The 22742-nt window shown below is 47.9% G+C and overlaps 2 protein-coding genes across 6 annotated transcripts in view; one reads left to right on the forward strand and one right to left on the reverse strand.

Annotated features, from left to right (window-relative positions):
• Positions 1–19276, reverse strand: part of Oseg2 (intraflagellar transport protein Oseg2) — a 127341-nt gene extending 108065 nt beyond the window's left edge. The window contains exons 1-6 of the mRNA XM_077678143.1: positions 19004–19276; positions 16392–16535; positions 15373–15485; positions 14225–14330; positions 7358–7437; positions 3699–3786 (exon numbers count right to left, since the gene is read on the reverse strand). Of these exons, the coding sequence (XP_077534269.1) occupies positions 3699–3786; positions 7358–7437; positions 14225–14330; positions 15373–15485; positions 16392–16535; positions 19004–19042 (570 nt within the window). The 5' untranslated portion in view covers positions 19043–19276. The remainder of the gene's footprint in view (positions 1–3698; positions 3787–7357; positions 7438–14224; positions 14331–15372; positions 15486–16391; positions 16536–19003) is intronic.
• A 59-nt stretch (positions 19277–19335) lies between these two features.
• The window catches only part of LOC144146129 (FIGNL1-interacting regulator of recombination and mitosis-like), a 42186-nt gene continuing 38779 nt past the window's right edge, over positions 19336–22742 (forward strand). For 2 of the 5 annotated variants that reach the window (XM_077678088.1, XM_077678099.1), the window contains exon 1: positions 19336–19444. In XM_077678088.1, coding sequence (XP_077534214.1) covers positions 19351–19444 — 94 coding nt within the window. In that variant the 5' untranslated portion in view covers positions 19336–19350. The remainder of the gene's footprint in view (positions 19445–22742) is intronic. The other 3 variants (XM_077678093.1, XM_077678117.1, XM_077678110.1) reach the window with 3 other exon arrangements.

Consider the following 22742-nt stretch of genomic DNA (forward strand, 5'->3'; position numbering starts at 1 on the left):
GTTTCCCTCGGCGTTATACGAAGTTTAAGGTTTAATAAGGCTTGTTTTCAAACGTTAAAAGTCCAACACTGTAGGTGTCCATCATAATTCACGAACTATTATGCGGTTAATTGTCTTCGTGCTAGCACCCCTCTCCCCCCCCCCCCCCCACCAGATTAACGTTTCTCTGGGACGCGGTCGCTGCCTCATTTATTTATTTATTTATTTATTTATTTATTTATTTATTTATTTATTTATTTATTTATTTATATAGTACCCACAGCGCCTTGCTGCATTATAGTGAGGGGGATGCACAAAAAAAGGCACTCACAACAAGTACTTATTAGCAAGCAAGAAAGCAAGTTACAAGATAGCGCATATATACATTTCAAATAGCCTAAGACATGGCACGTAAAAATACTGCATTACAATAATTAAGACAAAGGCACTCACAAGTACTTTACGCAAGCGGGAATCGAAGGTTCAAACAACGACAAAGCAACAGAAAGGGCATATAGCATTTTTACCGCGTTAAAGGACATCGCGCACTAAGAATTGGCGAACTGGCGCCGAAAATCGCATCATCGGTGCGGAACCGTATGGCTATTTTTTTAAAGCGAAGCTTTACATGGTTATGCAAAAAGAAAATCCGACGGCTCCGTGTGCGCAGAAAACTCGTCCACCGTAACCCGATGCGCATGCGCCAACAAACTAGGTTGGACAGCAGTTAGAAGTAAGGAGAGAGGGATTGGCTGGGTTTATCTCTCTCGCAACAGGGCGCGCGCACAGCGAGCTACCGCGTGAAGCACAGCTGAAGCGACAACTGCGCGGGCGGAGCACGGTCAACGGGGCAATTGCGAACGCCGGCCGCACGTTACTTCGAAACGGGTAGGCCACGAGGCATGCATAAAACTCCCGGTCGCGCGTCACAGCTTGGTTTCACAGTGTGCATGGGCGCATTTTCTTGTTTTAAATGCGGAGCATTTCTTAGGCTCGCGATGTCACTCGTCGATGTTGTCGGCGCCGTCCACACGCTCACTGCGCATGCGCGTCGCGTCGAGGCACAGGTGCGCGTCTCTCCCCCGTACCCTCCTCGCTCTCAACAACAGGTGCGGCGGTGCGAGAGGAGCGCGTGTACCCGTGCGCTCCGTCCCTCTCAACAACAGCTGCGGCGGTGCGGGGGGAGCGCGTCTGTGCGCACATGCGTCAGCTACCCGTGCGCTGCGTCGCGCTCAACAGTAACGGCGGCAGGGCGTGTACACGTGATAACGGCGTGGTGGGTGCGTGGAAAGTTCGCGCGCTTGTGTACGGAAGTGTGCGCATGCGCGTCTCTCCCCCGTACTCCTCTCCCTCGAACGCGGGCGGTGTGTATATAAGCGGCGGAGCGCGCGTTCGGAATTCAGTCAAGGGCGTCTTTGCTTGGCTTTCGCTTGACTTGACGCTTTGCTTGACGGCACCAAGCAATAAAGACAGACTTTAACTTTACACTCCTTGCCTTCACTTCTCCTTCATTCAATAAATAATAATAATAAAGACGAAATAACAATTAAGCATTCCCAAACCATACCCAATTGCGCAACATTCACGCGATACCCCCACCACTCTGCGACGCATTTACTCGAGTTCCCCCCGTGGGAAGATGCGGGCGGGTTTTTTTTTTTTTTTATTTGGCTTCGCCCGAAATAATCCTTTTTAGAGCGCAACCTTTCCGACTCTAAGATAGCCACCGCGTTCGTCTGTCATAAAGAAAGCTGTTTTATCACCGTTTTCACTGCGAACTGATAGTGGGTACTGATCATATTAAGCGCAAATCATTATCTTCTCATTTTATCCGTCCAACATGGCCACCTTTCCATTCCCATTTCGTTACGGACTCACGAATGGCCGGAATGATTTGGCAATGACTTGGCAATGAATGAGGCACTCCACAACCGCGGTACAGGCAGCAGACGATGTGGTAGAACACCTTGACAGTTCCTTTGACGTTTCACCGAAGCCACAGGCCTGGTGAGAAACGAAGCACGTTAGCTTTTCTCCCTATTCATTTGCCTCTCCTCATTTCGCTCCGTGCTTGCCTGTTCTCTCATGCTTCCCTCGGCTCTGCTCACTGACTATTTTAACACGTACATTTTACATTTAATTTTCTCTTTGTTCTCATTCCGAATCCTGCTAACTTCCTCCCCTCATCACGTTTTCTTGAACTGCACTGTCCCGGCCTGTCTTTCGCATTTTCTTCCTCAAATGAACTTGTTTCGCAGGTGAATGGCGGTGTTTAACCCAGTATGGTTTATTTTAATGCGAAAGCACTAAATGGTCCAACGAGCAGAAAAACGTCGCCTGGCGCCTGCAGTACTGACACGGCTCCTAACATTTCCCACGTCGCAAAAAAATAAACGTAAAGCACTTGAGTTGAACAGAAGATTAAAAAACTTCGGAACTGCGTGGGAACCGAACGCAAGGCCCCTGGAATGCGAGTGGAGACCGCATTCCTGACACCACTAAGGCTCCATGGGACTAGCTGGCGAAAAGTGGACCCAGTGAAGACGTTGCGGCCTTCGACTCCGAAAGCGTCGCCAACCGGTACACGCAGCTAAACCCACAATGAATTTCGCGTTGCTTTCGTTCGGCTCAACACCAGGGTAACACGTTAAAGCTGAATGCAGTCCTGACCAGATACCCGCTCGGGTGGATAATATAGGCCTGACAGCATACCCACTCAGGTGGACTGGCCAGTGATGATGACAGCTGTCGTCACAAACTCATAGCCGATTCATCAATGGTTGTGTCTACATCGAGGGCCGCCCGACGGTACTCTAAACACTCTACTAAAGTGACGTCCATCGGCCTTTCGATGAAAATTGATTGATTGTGGGGTATAACGCGCCGACGCAACGCAGGCGATGAGGCGCGCCGTAGTGGAGGGCTCCGGATTAATTTTGACCACCTGGGGATCTTTATCGTGCGCCGAAATCTCGTACACACGGGCGTTTTTGCTTTTCGCCTCCATCAGAAAAGCGGCCGCCGCGGCCGGGAATCGAACCCGCGACCTCGTGCTCAGCAGCGCAACGCCTTAGCCACTGAGCCACCGCGGCGGGTCCTTTCGATGAAAAAATGCCGTGCCTGGCACTACTTCGCCCTCTATTAGCGTAACGTAGCGTAAACTAACCTAACGTAACCTAATGAACAGAAAAAAATATTGAAAACATCGAAAATAACCTAAACCATAAGAATCACAATTAAAACCAAAGGTGCAAAAAAATAAAGGACTCGAACCAGCGCCCTTAGCAACAGGAAGCCAAGACGGAACCCCTTCACCACAACGGCAGACGCTCTGGCCTGTGTCAGGTAAAAATTCCAACGTCGTCGGATAGCACACTAGCCACGGATGTAACGCTGAACTGGAGTGCCGTCGGAAAGCACTCTAGACACTTCGTTCACCAATTTCCATTTGGATTCCGCGTCAACATAGCCAACCAAGATTCTCGCATAACCACTCAGTGGGGCTTTTAAGTGGCCACAGCTCAGCCCAACCAGCCTGTGTGGCACATGATACATACCCACTACATTCCCAAAACAACTGCAAGAAACCAGCAGCAGTTCGCTCATCACGGTCGCCCAATGTCCATAGCGGTCAGCCGTCCAACCGAAACCACATACTGTCAATGGGCACGTAAACACAAAACTACAGGCGTGTATGAATATGTGCAGAAACCACTTACCTGCACTTCACCGCTGTCGTCGTCTGCAAGGAAGTAGCGCACAACGCTACCATCGGCATGTCCGGAGAGGATGCCTTTACCGGAAATGCTGGAAAGAGGCACACCATCTCATAGTTCGGGAGGCTGGGGGGGAAGGGGGGGGGGGGGGGGGCTGCATTTTTTTGTTGGCTTTGTTTCCCACTATTAACTGCACTCATGTTATTATTTTTTGTACTGTTATTTTCTTTGTTCCTTGCAATATATTCATTTCATTTGGACGGGAATCGGGGACACATCGGCCTGGCTCATTCGGCCCTTGTTTTCAACATCAGCCAGATATCGAAAGCAACTTACGTTGCTTCCTGTTAATAAAATAACCTTCTGCAGAAACTGCAGAATCACACCAGCAACAGATGCAGCTTCGACGCTTTCCCGTTCTCAGATCGAGTTCGTTGACGACGTTCCGAGTACGTAAAGCAGCCCACCAGTGCTGCCACGATTTCCTCACGTACGTACAAACCACGACGCGGCAAGACACACACGGGACAGGTGACGATAAGCGGCTTCCTGATGCACTAATCACATTCGTAACACAAATCGCCTACAGAGCTGTTGGTTCTCGGCAACCTCGTTGTCGCTCGACAGCGCAGCAGCCACAGAACAGGGAGCAGCAGCGGTGGGGAAGCGAGCGCGGCCATATTGGAAGTAGTTCTCCTTTCAAACGTACGTCGCAGGCGTCACACAAATGGCGAGACGCCATTGGTTGCGGATGAACACAAAATCCCTTTGATCTTGAAAAGCCGCTGCAGAGTTAAGCTGTCACCAACTATAGTCGTTAGTTGAAGAATGCGCCTGTTCCGCTTATTAAAACATACATCGAGATATTTTTGGTTTTAAGATATAATTAACAAATTATTGGCAACGGGCCCCTGCTCTTAGAGAGTTTGGCAGGAAGCAAGCAAAAAGCAAAAAATATTGACTCCAGAGAGAGCAAGTTTTCCCCTTTCAACGTCGAAAACTGCCCTAAATGAGCGTGTGCGTGTGGGTGCGGGTACTCAGCTCGCGCGCGCTCGCTCCACTACCGGGCTTACTTCCGGCTAAGCCATCGGCGCACCCTTTCGCAAAATTTTCAGGTTATACAGGGTGCTCAGCTTACTTGATCAGCCAAAAAGTGCGGCCTTCATTGCGGCCCAGAACTCCTGCAACACCGAACCCGTGAACTTTGCCGCAGCGTTCAAAGGGGTTCGCGTCAGCGCTTTCCAGACAGCGCTGAAGAAATCAGTGACACTGGCAAGGGTTTACGTCTTAAAGCGAACCCACGCTAACCATACACGGGCATACATGTATCTGTACCCGCATGGATGTGTGTGGGGTCGTTTGGTGATGCGGTAGAAATAAGAGATCATGGTGTGTTCCTCACCAACACGAATGTTAATTCAGTAAGCTATAGGTTTGGGCGAGTTGGTAATCCGTGCTGTACTTCAATTACGCAAAAAAGGGGACGAAGACTGAAGCGAGACGACACGACACAGAGCGCGCTTTCAACAAACTTTATTAAGAAGAAATCACAATTATTTTTACCACCCACCGCGGTGGCAGTGGCTAAGGCGTTGTGCAGCTGAGCACGAGGTCGCGGTTTCGATTCCCGGCCGGGGCGGTCGCTTGTCTGATGGAGGCGCAAAGCAAAAACGCCCGTGTGTACGAGATTTCGGCGCACGTTAAAGATCCCCAGGTGGTCAAAAGATCCGGAGCCCTCCTCTACGGCGCGCCTCATCGTCTGTGTTGCGTCGGCGCGTTAAACCCTACAATCATCACAATTTTTTTACCGCCTACTCTCTCTTTTACACACTCTACAAAAAACAAAAAGGAACACCTCCTCCCCTCTTTGTATTATCACACTCTTAGGGCACCTGCCACTGCGATTGCGGTTTCACGATAAACCGTTGACTTGCCCAAGGAAGTTGATTGATTGTAGGGTTTAACGCACCGACGCAACGCAGGCGATGAGGCACGCCGTAATGGAGGGCTCCGGATTAATTTTAACCACCTGATGATCGTTAACGTGCCCCGAAATGTCGCACACACGGGCGTTTTCACTTTTCGCCTCCATCAGAAAAGCGGCCGCTACGGACTGGAATCGAACCCGCAACCTGGTGCACAGCAGCGCAACGCCTTAGCCACTGAGCCACCGCGGCGGGTTTCCCAAGGAAGTGTATCTCCTTTTCCCTAAGTGCGAGTGCTTACACAGCAGTCCCCAGCACGTGCTATTTGATTGGTCTCAATGATCTCGCGGGTCGTCTGGTTCTTGTTCGTCACTATAATATAACACTTAGCATCAAACAGGGGGGTACATTTGCAAACCCGACAGTGGATGGCCAATGGCCTGAGTTGGCGTTTTTCACACTGTTCACGCAGGTGATCATTGATACACCTCCCCGCTTGCCCCACGTATATCGTTTTGCATTCTAACTGGATGACGTATACACTACACACGTAGCGTAGTCATCAAACCTTACCCTGTGCTTGAATTCACAAGGTAGTTTCGTGTCTTTACAGTAGCTCCTTCTGCACAGGGGTGCGGAAAACATGACATTGACGTTAGTTGTGGCTCCAGTCTCTTTTAACCGGTGCGATAACCCATGCTTGTATTGAATGACTGCATAGTTTTGTTTTTGCTGTTAGTTTACACAGCCCCGCTCACGCAGACCCTTCTTTGATTCTTTGAGCACGTCATGCGCAACAGCCGTCAGAATGTGCTCGGGAAAACCTGCTCGTTCAAGGCGGCCAACTTGCATGGTTAGGCTTTCATTCATTTTGTGAAGACATGATTTTTTAAGGCTATTTAAGAAGCACAGTTTGGCTACGCCCCCGCTTCACCACTTTCGAATGCCCCGAAGAATAATGAAGTAAAGGTTCACCGGCACGATATTTATGCTGCCAGCACGTACTGCTCGCGAGGAAATGGCGCTTTAAATCTAGGAACTTTATCGTGCTGTTATCCATAAGTTCGTGTGTCACGCAAAGCGGTCACAAAAATTGGCTAAAAGCACTGAGTACGGCGCGCACGCTAGGTTCGTACAGCATTCTGCCATCCAGAACAAACTAATCATCAACATAACGGAAGACCTTCACTATGTTCAAACTTTGCTACCAGGGCTCCAACCGCCGATTCATGCCGGCCAAAAATAGGTCGCTCAGCGTAGGTGCAACGCACGAACTTAAGCACACACCCCTCTTTTGAAGGTAAGTATCGTCACTCCAGTGTACATAGGTCGACTTCAGATATAACGGCAGAAGTTCGACAAACCCCCTCGCGGTTATACCAGCAGAGTTTTGGAATTTTCACATTACCAAACATGTCAATGCTCTGTGTCGTGTCGTCTCGCTTCAGTCTTCGCCCCCTTTTTTGCGCAATTGAAGTGCAGCATAAATGTGAAGTCTTACGAGTGGAATTCGCGGAATGGCGGCTTAAAAAATAGCGTGGCCCCTTGGAGCATGTAGATCCCTTCAGCAAACGGAACTCTCGAAAAATGTGCACGAAGTTGGTTTTACTGATCCTTATAAAAACCGTGAAAGGAATTCAAAACTTTTTACTTCGGGTGATACCTTCTCCCGCTTTGCAATGCGCGCTCGCAGTACGGTGAAGAGAGACAATTTTGCATAATACTGGCTATGCCCACCTGCTGACCACGGCTACGACGTATGAGTCCGTGCCGTAAAGAGTAGACGACTTGTTACTCTTGACGTTGGCGCTCCGCACCTGCAAGGAGTAAAGCAGTTTGTTCAATGCTCAGAGCTGCAGACTATGACGAAAACTCCTCGGGACAGCTGAGTATGCTTTCATGCTTTAAAGGCGAAAGCATTATGGCTTCCCCTAGCGGTACTTAGCACTGACTCCTTTACTGCTACGACGTGTTTGCGACTCTTTATTCCTTCTCCCGTTCCTTTGTATTTCTGGCGCAAATTACTGCAGCAGGCAGACTGCAACACTTCACGCCGTAGTTTCGCCTCAATCGAAGTTGTCCGGTGCTGGTGGGCACTTGTTCTACTCCCGTGCTGTCACGTTCCCCTTTCACGCGGCGTGTCCTCAGCGAAGCCCGCTCTGTGCTAGCTCTCGCTCTGCCCGCGGGGAACGTGCTGAGGTAGCACGCACGGTGGCAACGCCCTCGGCTCCTACTCTGAAGACACGGGTTCCATTCACGTACCATTTCAACTGCGTTTTTATTCCCTCTTTACAGCGGCGGTCATTTTCGTATCGAACAGAATCCAGGCGAATGTAATAAATAAATGAAATTAACCAGAACAGCCGAATGCCCCTTCATTCTCCTCCTTCTTACCCTCGGACATCAATCCTCTGTGTCGTGCATACGCAACCCAAGGATTTGCATTCATTCGATTCTCAGATTTTCTCGTGGATGTGGCTTCTAGTCAAGGCCCCCTTTCCAAAGATTCTTTCAGTTTGGTTGAGTGGCTGAGTCCAGCGAGTGGCTGAGTCCAGCCAGCCGGACCAAAATGTTCACGTTGAAAAAACGTTCTCCTTTTTCGTCGCTGCACTACAAAAGAAACAACGTTCGCGAAATAACTGCAAGTTCCGCTGCTACATGAGTGCAGTACACTGCCCTCGCCTTGGCCAATCCGGCATCGTGGTTCGTGGAGTTCTCGTCATTGGAATCTTTTTATCATCATCATCAGCAGCAGCAGCAGCAGCAGCAGCAGCAACAGCATCGTTATCGTCGTCGCCGTCATCATTCCCCCCCTCGTGCGGCCGCCATCTTCTGCCAGGCTTTCCATCCACGCAATGTCGACGCAGCTTAAGAACATGGAGGAAAGACAGCCGTTCCCATCACACGGGCCACCCCTGATACAAGGTGATGGTGACCACGGTGGAGCCGAGTGCCGGGGAGACGACACCGTGACGGCTGCTGCATCGGTATCGTCCATGGCATCAGTGCGTCCGGGAACCGCGAACAATGGAGCTGGGGACGGCCCCTTCTCCGATGCACCTGCTAGCCCCATGCCCCCTCCGGACATCGAGACGCTGGAAAGTGCCAACGGAGATGCTCTGGCCCGCTCGTTCCCTGGTTCACCTATGAGCCCCATTCCTTTTCCTGACAGTGAAGATGGACGCCCTGACGTCGATGTCGAGCACATCCCAGAAGAGCTCCAGGTGACCGCTATGGCAGACCACGGTTACGCCGTGGCTGACCTGGGTGATGAGTGCGGCTACGTGTTCATCCGGAAGGCGCCACCTGATGTCCTCTCAATTCATGACAAGATGATCGGACGAGCGCATACAGCTGGCCTTGGGGATTCCGGCGCACGCTGTCTACGCTGGGGAAGTGCAGCCTGTGAAGCCGCAGTGCACAGGTGTTGTGTAGGAACTATGTCGGTAAAGTGTTTGTAAGCTTGCAAAAATACCAAAGAGAAGGACACCAAGGGACAGCACCGAAATCGTTATGTGAAATTCTTTTTTTTTTTTACTTTTACCAGGATCGTGGCAGCGACACGGGATTTCTCGTATTAAACGTCACCCCATTTTTCTTGACCCCGTCATTACAGACTGTACATTCTATCCAGTCGTTGACAATATATCCTAATTTATTCGACGATATTTTTGGCATTAAATCATGATTTATTCGACGGCATTCTTAACGCAGATAGCGTCATTATTTGTTGGCCAGTTGCCAGCCAGTTCAGCCAGTTGCATGAGGGAGTTGGTCTTAGAAACCTCCTAGTAATCGCGTCAGTTCATTTGCACCTTTTATACCAATGGCGCTTTTAACCTTAGATGCACTCCCCTCCCCCCCCCCCTCCTACCCCCCCCCAAAAAAAAACACGCTAATTTAGGGTACGCCTACTTCTATTTTGTTTTTACCTAGTAGTGTGGGGGTAGTGGATTAAATTTATATGATTTCCGCCGTTCTTCCCACTCAGTTTTTTTTTTTTTAATTTTGATTTTTGTTCCTGTTTTGTTTTCGTTTTTTAGTTAATCACTCCCTGGATTCGGTAGGGCTTTGGGAGTCCGGAAGATAATTTTTCGTTATTTTTTTTTTTACTTTTGCTTGTTCCGGATCGATTTTAAGGCTATTTAACACCAGTATACATTGAAAATTAATACCAATACAGCCATTTATTTTCGTAAGTTCACCAATCTCGGATCGCTCGTTAATTCTCGAACAACTTCACTGCTAAGCAATTACGACACGTAAATGAAAATGGGAGTACTGATACAGGCTTTTTAGCAGCCAATTCTCAGTCTCAAACAATTGTTTCTTGAAAAGTTTTAATAAAGCAAAGGTTGTAGCCGTTTTCTGCTGAGTCTTCGCGGGAAAGTCAACTTTATTGCGTGCGTGCGTGCGTGCGTGCGTGCGTGCGTGCGTATGTGTGTGTGTACGCGCGTAGAATATAAAGTGAGCGCTGACGCTGTCAATTCGCGTCGCGTCGTCGTGATCTGTGACGAATTTAAACTTCACTAGATTCAGCCACGCTATCTGCGCTACATGGACTTTAAGGGTGAGCTTTGCCGCGGGACGCACGAGTGCCCAGTGAAGCACGCTTGCGGTATTTCGGCCCACCTCGAAGAACCAACCAGCCTTAGTGACCCACACTCTGTGGTGACTTAGAGGCTGACATCAATACCATTTATAATACCCGCGCTTCACTCTGCATTCGAAACAAACGTCATTCGACTAAAATGACGTTCTTATAATTGCGCTGGGAATCCGCTATGTTCTACTGCAATTTCAATGGCAGTTGAATTCTTCATCATTCCGTCAAGTTCCGGCCGCCAAGTTCCACTTTCCTACCGTAGGACAACATTCCAAATAAAAGGGAACCTGTCCAAGTGAAAAAACCACACCTAGTAATTAAAATTAGCTTTAAACTCCATGTGGTTGTTGTTTTTTTTTAGGTGCGGAGTACCTTAGGACCGCACCATGTCCGTCCGCGTCCGTGCGCATAGCATTTAGAATCGCAAAAAAGCCCACAGGCACCAGCAGGATTCGAGCCTGTGTCTGGTAGACCAAACAGAGTTAGTGTCAGTCGTCTTACCCATTGGGCTACGACCGTGAGTTTTTTTTTTTTTTTTTAGTACCCGCGAGTCAAACGGCTTACTCCCTCGCCTGTAACGGTGCGGAGTACCTTAGGACCTCCCAATGTCCGTCCGGGACATCCATGCGCACACCACCATCAAGCGAAATTCGATTTGAGCCGTGAGTTGCAGTTTCATTTGGGGAATAATCGAGGTGCAACTCACGGCTCAAATCGAATGACGGTCGGGGCGAAAATCGGATGCCACTCGGGGCACAACTCGGGTGTCATTTCGAGTCCCCGTACTCCGCACCCTCGCTATCATCCGCGGAGTGAAGATGCTGCCATTTTTTAGAGCGCAGCTCTTAGGCGCCCGCTACTGTGGTTTCGCATCGCCATCGGACTGGTATAGTAGCCGAGCGAACGAAGAGGACAACGAAGACAGACGAGATAGAGTGAGCAGGAAAGCGGACGGTGAAAGTATGGCGAAAGTGTGAGGGGTAGGGTGGTATTCCTAGGGTTCAGTGTTCTAGAATATGGTATTGTTCTAGAACACTGTACTGAAGCTGCGAGAGACATTCTTGGCGGTGGCGACGCGCTGCGAGATAACGCCAGAGTAGCGGGTGCGGTCGTGCTTTTGACGATCACGCATTCACTTCCTTAGACGAAGGAAATGATTCTCTTCCCGCTGTAGCTAAACAAGCCACTTGAACAGATGCTCAGCGTCGCCAACGCCAGATCCAGATCTGCGCGGCACTGAAGCAGCAGTTTTGCGGCTCACAGAGACCGCAACAGAGCGGCGTAATGGTCTGTCAGCAATGCCCATCGAAATCGTTGGTATGTCTGATGAAATTGGCGAACTGTGTGCAGCACAGCAGAGTTGGACAGCGGTTTGCTGATAGTGGCTATCTACTTCTAGCTTACCGCGCTCACCAAAGAAGTAGTGCACTTCCTGCGCCTGGCATTAAACCCCCATCAATGTACACCGATATTAGTAGTGGGGGACTTTAATGTAGATACCAAGACAAGCAGGAATTTCTTACCACTTATGTGTGAGAAAATCCCGTTCCTCTCCCTCGTAACACCTGCCAATGCTGTCAGAAGCTCGCAAAATGCTTGAATAGACCTCGTATTTGAGAACCAGGCAATGCTGCAGCAAGTCGAACATCTGTCTGTCCACTTCTCCGATTACAAGGCACCCTTCATGGCAATCAACCAGTGTGAAATGAGTGTTTCTTGAAGGAGGAGTATTATGTGAAGAATAAAAGTGGTTTGAAGCATTCATAACTTCCGGGCATTCTGGGAGCCACCCGGTAAATTAATGATCATTCGGTCCATGTCCCCTCGAAGAGATTCCGCATCATCAGGGATTCCTACGTTGTTGTCAGAGAATTGAATCGTCCGTCTTCCCCAAACACGACAGCAACAAATATCCTGACCCCGATACGAGACCTACAAATGGAAGGCTTTAACATTCGCATTGTTTGGACACCGGGTGCACAAGGCAATACCGGTGTCAATACCGGTGCACAAGGCAACCGCGTGGCTCACGACGCTGCCAGGGAGCGGCTACAATCACCTACCGCGCTATCTTCCACGCCCGTCCCCCACTTTTCAAGCAGCTTGGCAACTCCAGTTACGCCACCTCAAAAAGGAAATCAGCAAGCGCTTGCAACATGAAACTCTGGCTGGAATCCTTGCTCCTCTCAAGCCCTTCTGGCGTCTGGGAGAGGTATTCACCGATAAGGTATATGCGAATTCAGAGTATACCCCACATATCATACTTAAGTGTACAGCTCCAGCAGGCTCTGAATTGAACCGATGCCCCCACTGAAACCGTGATGACATACCAAATCTCTTCCACTTAATTTTGCTTTGTCCTGAATTCGGCCGTAACCGTCAGCGGCTTTTAACTGAATGTACTGCACCCTCGACTGAATTGGAGTGCATTAGTGGTGCCCGTGGCGATCCCGCTACTCTAGAAGGACTCATCAACCAGTACGCCCTCGAGAATGGTCTTTACAAATTGGTGTAGCGGTCTGACCGACTCTCCCGGACTGAATACATCTATCCACGCTCAATATCTACAGTGGGCACTGCGCCATTTTTGGTGCCAATGACTGAATGATTTGTGCCTTTTTGAATAGGACCCCAAGACTGGAACTGTGTACATTGTATGAATAGTGACCTTTCCCTTTCTCATCCCCGTCCCTCAGCCCTACTCCCCTGCAGGGCCTCACGACCTCTTGTTTGTAATAGTGTTTCACTCACTATATCATCATCATCATCATTAGCAGCAGCAGCAGCAGCCTACTTAGGTCCACTGCGGGACGAAGGCCTCTCCCACTGACCTCCAGCCGCTCCTGTCCTGCGCTGCTCGAGTCCATTCTTTGCCCCAGAATTTTCTTATTTCGCCCCTCCGTCGGGTTACTGGCCTTCCTCTTCTTCTAGATCCGTCTCTCGGTATCCACTCTGTTGTCCTGGTGGCCCAACGGTACATGGTCTGCCCAAGTTCATTTCTTGTTGTTTATTTCAAATATAATATCATCTAGTCGAGATGCTGCCTGAAATTATTTGCCTCGACATATTTTTCACAGTCGAAACAGGTGAACAGCTGCGCTCAAATTCCGCATTAAGAAGTGTCGTAATCGTCAGCCACTTTTTTTTTTATTTTACAAATTGCGAATATGTTTCAAGATAATTCGCTCGATTTGTGATAGAGGTAGGAAGAGTATAATGTCAATAAAGCTTGCAACAGTACTTTAACTTCAGGCACAATCACTTGCGCAAGATGCTTGCTAAGAAATTTTTTAGGGAACTCGGAATTCTGTTCTATTTTCCGATACTGCGTGAAGGCACTGGGACTAGGGTAGGAACGTTCATGCCTCGAAGGCATTTGAGAGCCTCGATAGTCATCCGTAAAGATCATTCGGCTCGCTGCACATTGGAACTAAATCCCGCTGAAGAACGTAATGGAGAAACATAACGCACCCATTTGAGTCGAACGACATTGGGTTGGAACGCATCCGAGACGCCATTAGAGAGCGGGTACAAGGCGTTGGGCTGCCGAGCACAAGGATGCGGGTTTGGTTCCGCCGCCGCGGCGGCCATTTTTATGGTGGATGCGAAAATTAAAAAAAAAAAGCCCATGTGTCGAAATTTTGGCTAACGGAAGAGTCTCCAGGTGGTCAAAATTAATCCGTAGCCCTCCACCACAGCGCTCCTCATAGCCCGGGTGTAATTTCGGAGCGTTTAACCCCAAAATAAAAGAACGAAACCCGCACAACCCGCTTAGTACAGCTGTTACCATAAAAGAAGGAACAGCGTCGGGAGCAGAGGCATCGCGTGAGCGAAGTATTCCTCCTACGGGGGGTAGGTGTGCGAAATAGCGCATGTGCCGCCCGTGCTGCGTAGAGGCGCTGTCTACAAAGCCCACACCGCGCTATTTGGGCGCATGTCTGCACGCACAGCGGGTGAACACGTGGTCCGGCGAACAACCGAACCATGCAGCTGCTTACTTTTCCGTCGGTGAGCCCAAAGGCGATGGGGCCATGGTGGGGCCAGACCATGCACGTGACGGCGCTCTGCTGGATGAACTTGTTGCAGATAACCTTCTTGTCTCCCCTGCATTGCACGCGGCAGGAAACGAAATGCTCTCAGCGCAACGACCGCACTCGAAACTGGCAGAACAAGCTTTGCCAGTGGAAGAGTCAAATAAACTGGAAAAAAAAAAAAAAAAACTGGCGAATGAAGGGGCTCCAGGACGTCTGGCAAGAAAAAGACTAACAAAGTTCACTTCTTTAATTAATATTGATCTTAATGATAAATAATAAGGCGTTTAAGATTATTTGAGTACGATAACAGAGAAAGAGAGAGAGAGAGAGAGAGAAATGAGCGCGGACTGATTATGTCCAGCAATTGTTTTTTTCTTAATCCAGAAAGTGCCAGACCGCAAGTATCGCACGATGTTTTTTGTAGAGTCCTTGGTTGCAGATTAGTTGCAAAGCGATTGCGCAGAGTATGCTAATAACGGGCGAAAGACTGAGCACGAGGTCCCGGGTTCGATTCCCGGCCACGGCGGCCACTTTTTTGATGGAGGCGAAAAGCAAAAACGCCCGTGTGTACGAGATTTCGGCGCACGTTAAAGATCCCCAGGTGGTCAAAATTAATCCGGAGCCCTCCACTACGGCGCGCCTCATCGCCTGCGTTGCGTCGGCGCGTTAAACCCTACAATCAACAATAGGCGAAAGACTCTAAGACTTCTGTTTCCAGCCTAATCACGCGTCTCTCATCTTCCTCGGCTCTTTGGCGCGCTTTCGAAACGGCTAGCTGGGATAGCCAAGCTTCTCTTGCCGTGTACATGGGACATCCGGTAGATCTCTTGAGAGGGAGAGCGTGTGCAAAGGTGCGCAATCCCCATTGTGAAGCCACGCTTGCAGTTATGAAGTCCTCCCTTGACACATCCGTTGTCAATGTGGCAAATGTATCCAGCCCCCCAAACGTTAGCTTACGCCCGCCTACAACTCACCGAAAGATGTAAAATGCGACAGTTTCGACGATCTGCCTTGTCGCAGCCAGCTGAGCTTGTACACAAATGTTCGCTTATATGGTTGGAAAATGGGGAGGCGCCTCCATAGACCGCACCAGGGACTCTGACCGCACTTACCACTCTTCGCCGAGCTTGTAGACATAGATGATGTTATCCGTCTGAGCCACAGCGAGCTTGGTTGAGTCCGGGGAAAATGCAATCGCCTTGACCACGTAGCTTTTCTTCCCGTACTGTGGACAGATGGCAATATGCACGCACTGCCAATTACATTTGAGCATAGAGGATGAGATCAGCACTGGCAATCTGTCCAAGGCAGTTATATTCGTCCATTTCTTTGCTATAGGCTGTTCGTTTATCTAACACTACTTTCGATTTATTCACATTTCCCTTTAACCCTGCGACCAAGCTTCCTACATGCAGGCACTGAAGCATCTTTGAGTGCGTTCCCCAGACTCACTGAACAAGACAATGACGTCCGCAAATCTCAAGTGGCTGAAATGCTCTCCATTCACCCGAAATCTCGACCATTCCCTGTCAAGCTTCCTAAATGCCCCTTATAGACAGGTTGTAAGCAATTTTGGCGACATACTGCCTCCTTGTCTCACTCGCATCCTGACCGCCAACTTATCGCTCTTTTTGTAGAGGATTGTACTGCCCGTGTACCCCTTGCATATGTCCTCCAAAAGGACATGTACAATCTTCTCCAAAACTGCTCAGCGGGGTTACGGCGCGTCACCGCCGGAACGCTGCGTTCAAAAGGACGACGTCATATAAGGCGGCTGCGCGCGGTCGCTGTTGGGTGAGCGGCGAGGGCATTGTGCCACCGACACCTGGCGCGCTGCCTCCGTCTTGTCCGATGCGCTGACACCCACACCGAATACGATACCGGCACAATACACGACCACTAAAAATGTGCGTGCGTGACAGCGGTAGCTGGCTGGTGCGTGTCCAAAAGCCAGTGTATAAGATTTACTGCGAGATATTTGCTTATATAGTCCTACGAAATGTACTTTAGGATTCAGATGCGACTCACATTAAGCGCAATTTTACGAGCTGTTAAGAAATCAATGGCGAATGGAGAAAGTACTCGACGCTCGTAACGGAAGTTGCTTGTGCCCAACATTATTTCTACGTGCCTTGGAGTCGATGGGCTTTGTAGAAAACTTGTCGCGGCGCTCTCCCATCTCGTCGAAGAGCAACACCACTCGGTCCGCCGTGCAGACAGCCAGCTTGACGTTGTTCGGCGCCCAAGCCATGGCCACAACCTTGGCCGCGCCATCCTGCGTACGTGCGCGCGCTCGCGGTAAGAGCGCAGTTTTCCGAAACGTATTGTTCGACCACCCCCTTTCCTGTCACTTCAACCTCTCCCGAGTGACACTATCATAGACGTGGCTACCAGTCCTGCTTGTGAAGTAGGCGCCACTGAAGAAGCAATTGAACATCTCTTGTGCCACTGTGTCAAGTTCAAAACGCAGAGGCAGCGCCTCTCAAGCACACCCCGCAAACTCGACAACCACTTATTTAAAACACAGTCTATCATGGGTCACTGACGCTGCCCGTCGCGATCCAGAAAGACTACAAAAGCCTGGCCATGCTTTCGAAAGTCCTCATAGTTGTCTGAACGAGTGTGGGAGCATACGAGCGTTTATCGTTCTTTGCTCGCCCGTTCGGTCGGTTTACCTGCTTTATTTTATGTCATCCTCTTGCCTATGGTTTCGTCTTCGTACTCACCCTTTCCCCTCCCTCCTTTTTTCCCTTTCCTCATTCTCCTCCCTTTTTACATATGCGCTTTCTTTCTCTTTCAATCCCCTGTCCCCCTGTGTAGGGTAGCCAACCAGACGCTTCCCTGGTTAACCTCGATCCCTCTTTCCTGTACTGTCTTTTCCTCCATTCGTTTTCCAAGTGTGGGATATTCTCACGAATACGTGAATGCAACAACAGCGACACAAAGAAAGGACAGAGGCGATGGGCTGAATTGGTACAATAACGAATGCCTAATCACGAGTTTGCGGGTTGGGACACCACAAGTGGCGAGCGCATTTCCTTCATTTTTTTTTTCTGCTATATACAGCATCAGCCGTCCTCTTCCCTTGCGCCCTAAATAGCACTTGTGGAGGAGGCGAGCGATAGCGGCTGCCTGAGGAGCGCAGCTCATGTGACCCGCTGGTGCCTCCCCGGCCTTCTGCGCTCGCTGCCCCCAGCAGACGCGGAGCGTTATAAACGGTGGGAGGCGAGCACGAGTTTTTACATTCGCATGGCGAAATATGTCGGCCTCGGTATACTTCTGAGCCTAATTATCACATTGCCTAATAATTACCACACCTGCACTGCCATTTAGCATCACGTATCACCAAGCATTTTTTTTATTTCCAACGCTTTCTTTTTTGCCCCCCCCCCCCTTACACACACAAGGGTAAATACATTATTTACCTCTAAGTAGAGAATTCAACACCAAACTTAAAACTGCCAAACATAAGCGTCAAGTGCCTTAAAACGAAACATTTCATGGTGTAGGCTCCTATTAGGCGCACTATGTTAAAAATGTTTGACTTATGATAGCTTCGGACACCCTTGTGTACTTTCCTGAAGTAAAGAAAATGTTTTTTTGTATTTCGCCTTTGGCGAATTCAATTTTTGCCAATCGATCAATTTACTTTGATCCGTTTCGCCTGCTTGGCGAAATTGATCAAAGTGATCGATGTCATTATAAATAATTAACGTTTTCATATCGGTGCCATAGTACCTACACACTTTGTACCAATTGTAATGGTTCGATTCAAGGCTGCGCCGCCTATTTCTCTGATGGAACCGAAACGCAAAAGCGCTCTTGAGCACGGCAGTTCGGCGTACGTACGCCTTTCCAATCGGTTTAAAATAATAGCGCACCTCAGAGCCAGAATGTGGCATCGGCGGGTAAAAATCTGAATTTAACTTAATTGTGACACGTGTTAATAGGGGTTCTCTCTCTCTCTCTCTCTCTCTCTCTCTCTCTCTCTCTCTCTCTCTCTCTCTCTCTCTCTCTCTCTCTCTCTCTCTCTCTCTCTCTCTCTCTGCGTTGGAAGCAAATGTTGACTTTTTTTTTAGAAACCGAAAATTTCGTTCTTCTCAATGACACTGACGCTATTAGGGCAAATCGAGGCTATGCAATTTTGTTTATTGTTGTATGTAATTCTCAGGGTGGTGCAGTGAGACCTGATGCGCACAAAGAGTGACAGCTTCTCTTCCTCCACCACGGCGGACAAAGGATAATTCAATATAATACGAGGGAGTCGCGAAGTTTGCAAAAAACATTGCCAAACAAGTGTTGCTTTTTTTTTTGGGGGGGGGGGGGGGGGGGGGGGGCAGTTTATCTGTTGGGATCCAATGTGCTTTACTAGTATCGATATTTTGAAAATTTGTCTTAGTTTAACTCGTGGTACCGCCCCCTTAAGTGCTTTTATACGATCCTTTGCTTTGTTTTCAAAATTTTGGTAGCCGCTTCGTATGGCAAGGTTGTATTTATTAACATCAATTTCCGAGATCTCAAGGAGCTTTCCCACAAAATAGTTATTTTCACGCAAATTTTACTTTCACGTTTCATAGCTTACGTTGTTTAAAATGTTAAATCGCCTGTTGCTACGCTCGTGTGAAAGTGATCGTGACAATCTACGCTTTTGGGCCCCAGCGCTGTGCGGCTGAGCAGCAAATTCCCACAGGTTTGGTTTTTACTATTCCACCAAACGTTACTAGAACTGATTGGTATACGCACCTGAGGTGGCATCAGCGTCTTTAGGTACTTTATCTGCATACTGTGGGATTTGGCTGAAGTCCGAGTCACTGCAAATCTTTCAAGCGCATGATTAGAAAGACCGCAAAAAATGTGCGCCTGTTCTCGCAGTTTGTTATGGTTTCGCTTCCATGGTAACTTGAAAAACGTTCACACGTGCACGGTTTACTGTTATGTTGTAATAATCGACCTGTCGTGGTTTTTTACAGAGCCAGTCACTTTTTTTTTGTTTTCGTGTGATAACTGTGCTTTTAAAAAGCGAGTTTCTTTTTAATCATGCTGCGCTGCCGCGAACAGCCACGACTAGCCAGCCAGACGGCCGAAGAGACATGCCGAACACAACATGGAGGGAAATTGAAGGTGTGAACTTGTACCGTTTGAAATCGTGTTCGCGTACATTACGCGTATCCTTTTTCGTCAGTGGTAAGAACAGTGAAATTACGCAATAACTCAAGCTTTAATATGTGTATGCGAAGTTTGTTGGCACATTTATGCAACCAAGCTCCCGCATGGCGCCCGTAATGGTGCGCGAAAGTTTGGAAATCGGCAGTTTGTTCAGTTCTCGCCCCAGCTGCTAACCGTTATTATCGAAAATATCTACTGTCGGATATTATCCATAAACGGTAGACTGCCTTCAAACGACCCTATATTTCCCTGCATGAACCTTAATGGCCATTGCGGGTTCTGTAGGGTATGACTAACCGTGCGGTACGAAAAGTGTGAGCGACGAATTCCTCTGAAATAATAACTGCCAATGCAGTGTGTTACAGTTTTAATTTAGCAGATACATGCTTTAATCACTTTTTGTGTGTCTATGTTTACTGTTTGCTTCTTCGCGCTCAAATTTTTGCACAAAGGTGGCAGCCTACGGCGTGTTTCATTTACTAAACATAAATCGGCGACAGCACTTACCACGTTATTCCACAATCGCTTAAAAAGCAGTCTTCCTTGCCTATCGGGGCCGCATCCTCCGAGTCGGTGTTTTTGCTGTACGTGGGAGGTTAAAAAAATCCGATCCAACATACATATGCTGCCGAATCTTTGTGCCAAACTAAGTAGACAAGAAGGTGTGAAGCGGGTTGCACAAAGTTTTGAAGATGCAGGTGAAGTCTGGAGGTAGAGTAAGTTTCTGCAATGGAAAAAAAAAAGTTTCCCCTGCCAAAATCCGCAAAATGCTGTTGTGCAGCCATAAAGGAAAGCTCTACAGCTTTCTCAGAAAACTTCACTGTTAACAAAAAAACAGAAGCCGTAGTTGAAGGTTTGAATCTGGGCCATATTGGTCAGCTGCTTTGCCAACTGCAGTATTGCACATTATGTCATTTTGTAAGGGCAGATCAGTTTCTTTGAAAGAGGATCAAACTGTACTTTTGTTTTTTGCTGCTAACACTCGCACACTTAAAGGAATTATGAAGACAACACACAATTTCTCAATTGACAGATTGGTTCACTGGAGCAACAATTATGCCAATTTTAACGCAAACGTCAAGTAAGTTGTAACACAAGGACTAAAATGGGTGATAACTCACTGTCTACTTTTTTGTGCTCTTCTGAAAGAAAATCAAACTGCACTTTTTTTTTCACTGCTAACACTCGCACACTTAAAGGAGCCATGAAGACAGCACGCTATTTCCCAATTGATAGATTGGTTCACTGGAGCAACAATTATGCCAATTTTAACACAAACTTCAAGGTAGTTGTAAAAGGAGGAATAAAAAAGGGTGGTGACTCACTGCCTACTTATTTGTACTCTTCTTGTGATGCTGAAGCGTAATTGTCATGATTGGCTGATGCAACCAAATAAACCAACTACCAGAATAGTCTTGTAAAAAGTAACATTGTTTTGTAACGGTGAGGGGAATAAGAACACTGCGGTGCAATAACATAGTGGAAATCAAGATTAATCAGAGGGTATTTTGCAACTATGCCAGCTTTTCAGTGGCTTTTCCAACAGCGTGACAGCTTTTGAAGTTGCGCTGTTTTCTCAGAAGACACCGAGAATTCAGATGGGCTCAAGTTGTCTAGTTATAGTCACTTCAAGAGCCCAGAGCAAGAACAAAGCCCATGGCTATGCTGTGGTATGGCCATTGGGGTAGTGACCTGCTGGGTTTTGCTAGGTTCAATCAACGATTCCACCAGTTTCTTCACGCCGGCATGGATTCAGTGAAAAGAGTGTTTTTCACTGCTCCTGCAAGTACTTCATGTGGGAGGGCCCTGCCCTCCCACATCGTTTAAGGGCACAGCAAGCAGGTAGCTTAAAATCCGCCCTTTAAACACTAAATCTCAGTGATACCAGCACTCTTACTGTCAAACAAAATTGTTGTAAGGTACGAGCTAGCCAATCATGTGAATGAAAAGAAGTCTTACTACGTTGTCTTCATGGTTCCTCTAAGTTTAAATTTTGACCGTTGTATACGGTAATCAAAATAGTATGGTGCAGTCTTTTTAAACTGAACCTGGAGGGGTCAGAAAAATGAGGCCCATCAGTTGAGAAGCTTCATTTAGTGAGGGTGCTCTTTGCTGAAATGTCCAACCTAAAGAACTGAAGGATGCTGACATTGCCCTCTCCCTGCATGTAGCAATTTCGTTTAAGGTGTTTTAATGCCATGGAATTCGGCAATGATGGTATTGTCTGCCGCCAGGCCGCAGTATCCCAGTTGCCAAATCACTTGTAAGCAGCTCTGTCTTGACCTGTGCGTTGCTTCGCTATCCTTTACCCGGTGTTTTGCATCTGCACAGGTAACAGTGTTGCCACTTTATTCTAGACATGTGGCTGACCTGACCAGAAGCAAGGCACTTGCATTCTCCAACCTAAGCCTGTTCTTGCCCTTGGATTTCATGTCTGTCAAGATGAAAAAAAGAAAAAAAGCCTCTTTGTTTCTGTATTAATGAGAGGAAGTGTTGCAATAAATTTTCCCAGTTCAGTGCTGTTAAAAATTCTTTAAAGTTATTTTTTGAAGAATTCATTTTTCTGCTATGTCCATGGAACACCTCAGGCCATTCAATTTGGAGTCCTGCCCCTTCAGCAAAGAAGGCTAGTTGCTGTCTTTGGCTGCATCAGAAGCGCCAGCTGTCTTGCTTAGAGGCAATGTTAAAAAAGCTCGACTGTGGGAGGGTTTGAAAACAAATTAATGGAAAATATTGGGCAGCCTGTGTTTTTTAGCAACAAGATCTTGTTAGGCAACTCCTGACATTGGTTCAAATTATATGTGGACAGCTGACTAGGAGGCTTTAGGTAAATGTGAAGAAATGAAAAGTAATCGCTATCTGCCAAGCTGTGAAACTATCTTTTAATGTAGGCGTCAAATACTAGAAGAACCGTGGAAGTACTGTTATCTTGAACTATTTTTTTGTTGGTACAAGCTGCAGCCACAAAGAAGAAAGTGGTCACACTATTGGCATTGGAAGTAAAAGGTAACTCACTCCCACATGCATTCAGTAAGCTACTCCTGCCCCTGAAAGAAAAAGAAAAGTGTGTGTGATTATTGCGTACTTTCCGAGCGGTATATTTACATGGCTAACTGAAATGGAAAGGGATAATAGCTAGACATTCAAACAAAGCAATACGAACAACACATATATATCATATCAAAGAAATACTTCCCAGCTCATTTTCATCCAGCATTGTTGATATTGCACTGACGCACTGATCTTTTTGTGAATGTGTATCACCTTATACATTTTTTAGTTGTGTTTGTGAACAAATTGCTTGATAATTTTGAAC

Source organism: Haemaphysalis longicornis, unplaced genomic scaffold (genome assembly GCF_048455015.1).
Source record: "Haemaphysalis longicornis isolate Haplotype H1 unplaced genomic scaffold, Haemaphysalis longicornis Haplotype H1 scaffold_1, whole genome shotgun sequence".
In the NCBI taxonomy this organism is placed as follows: domain Eukaryota; kingdom Metazoa; phylum Arthropoda; class Arachnida; order Ixodida; family Ixodidae; genus Haemaphysalis; species Haemaphysalis longicornis.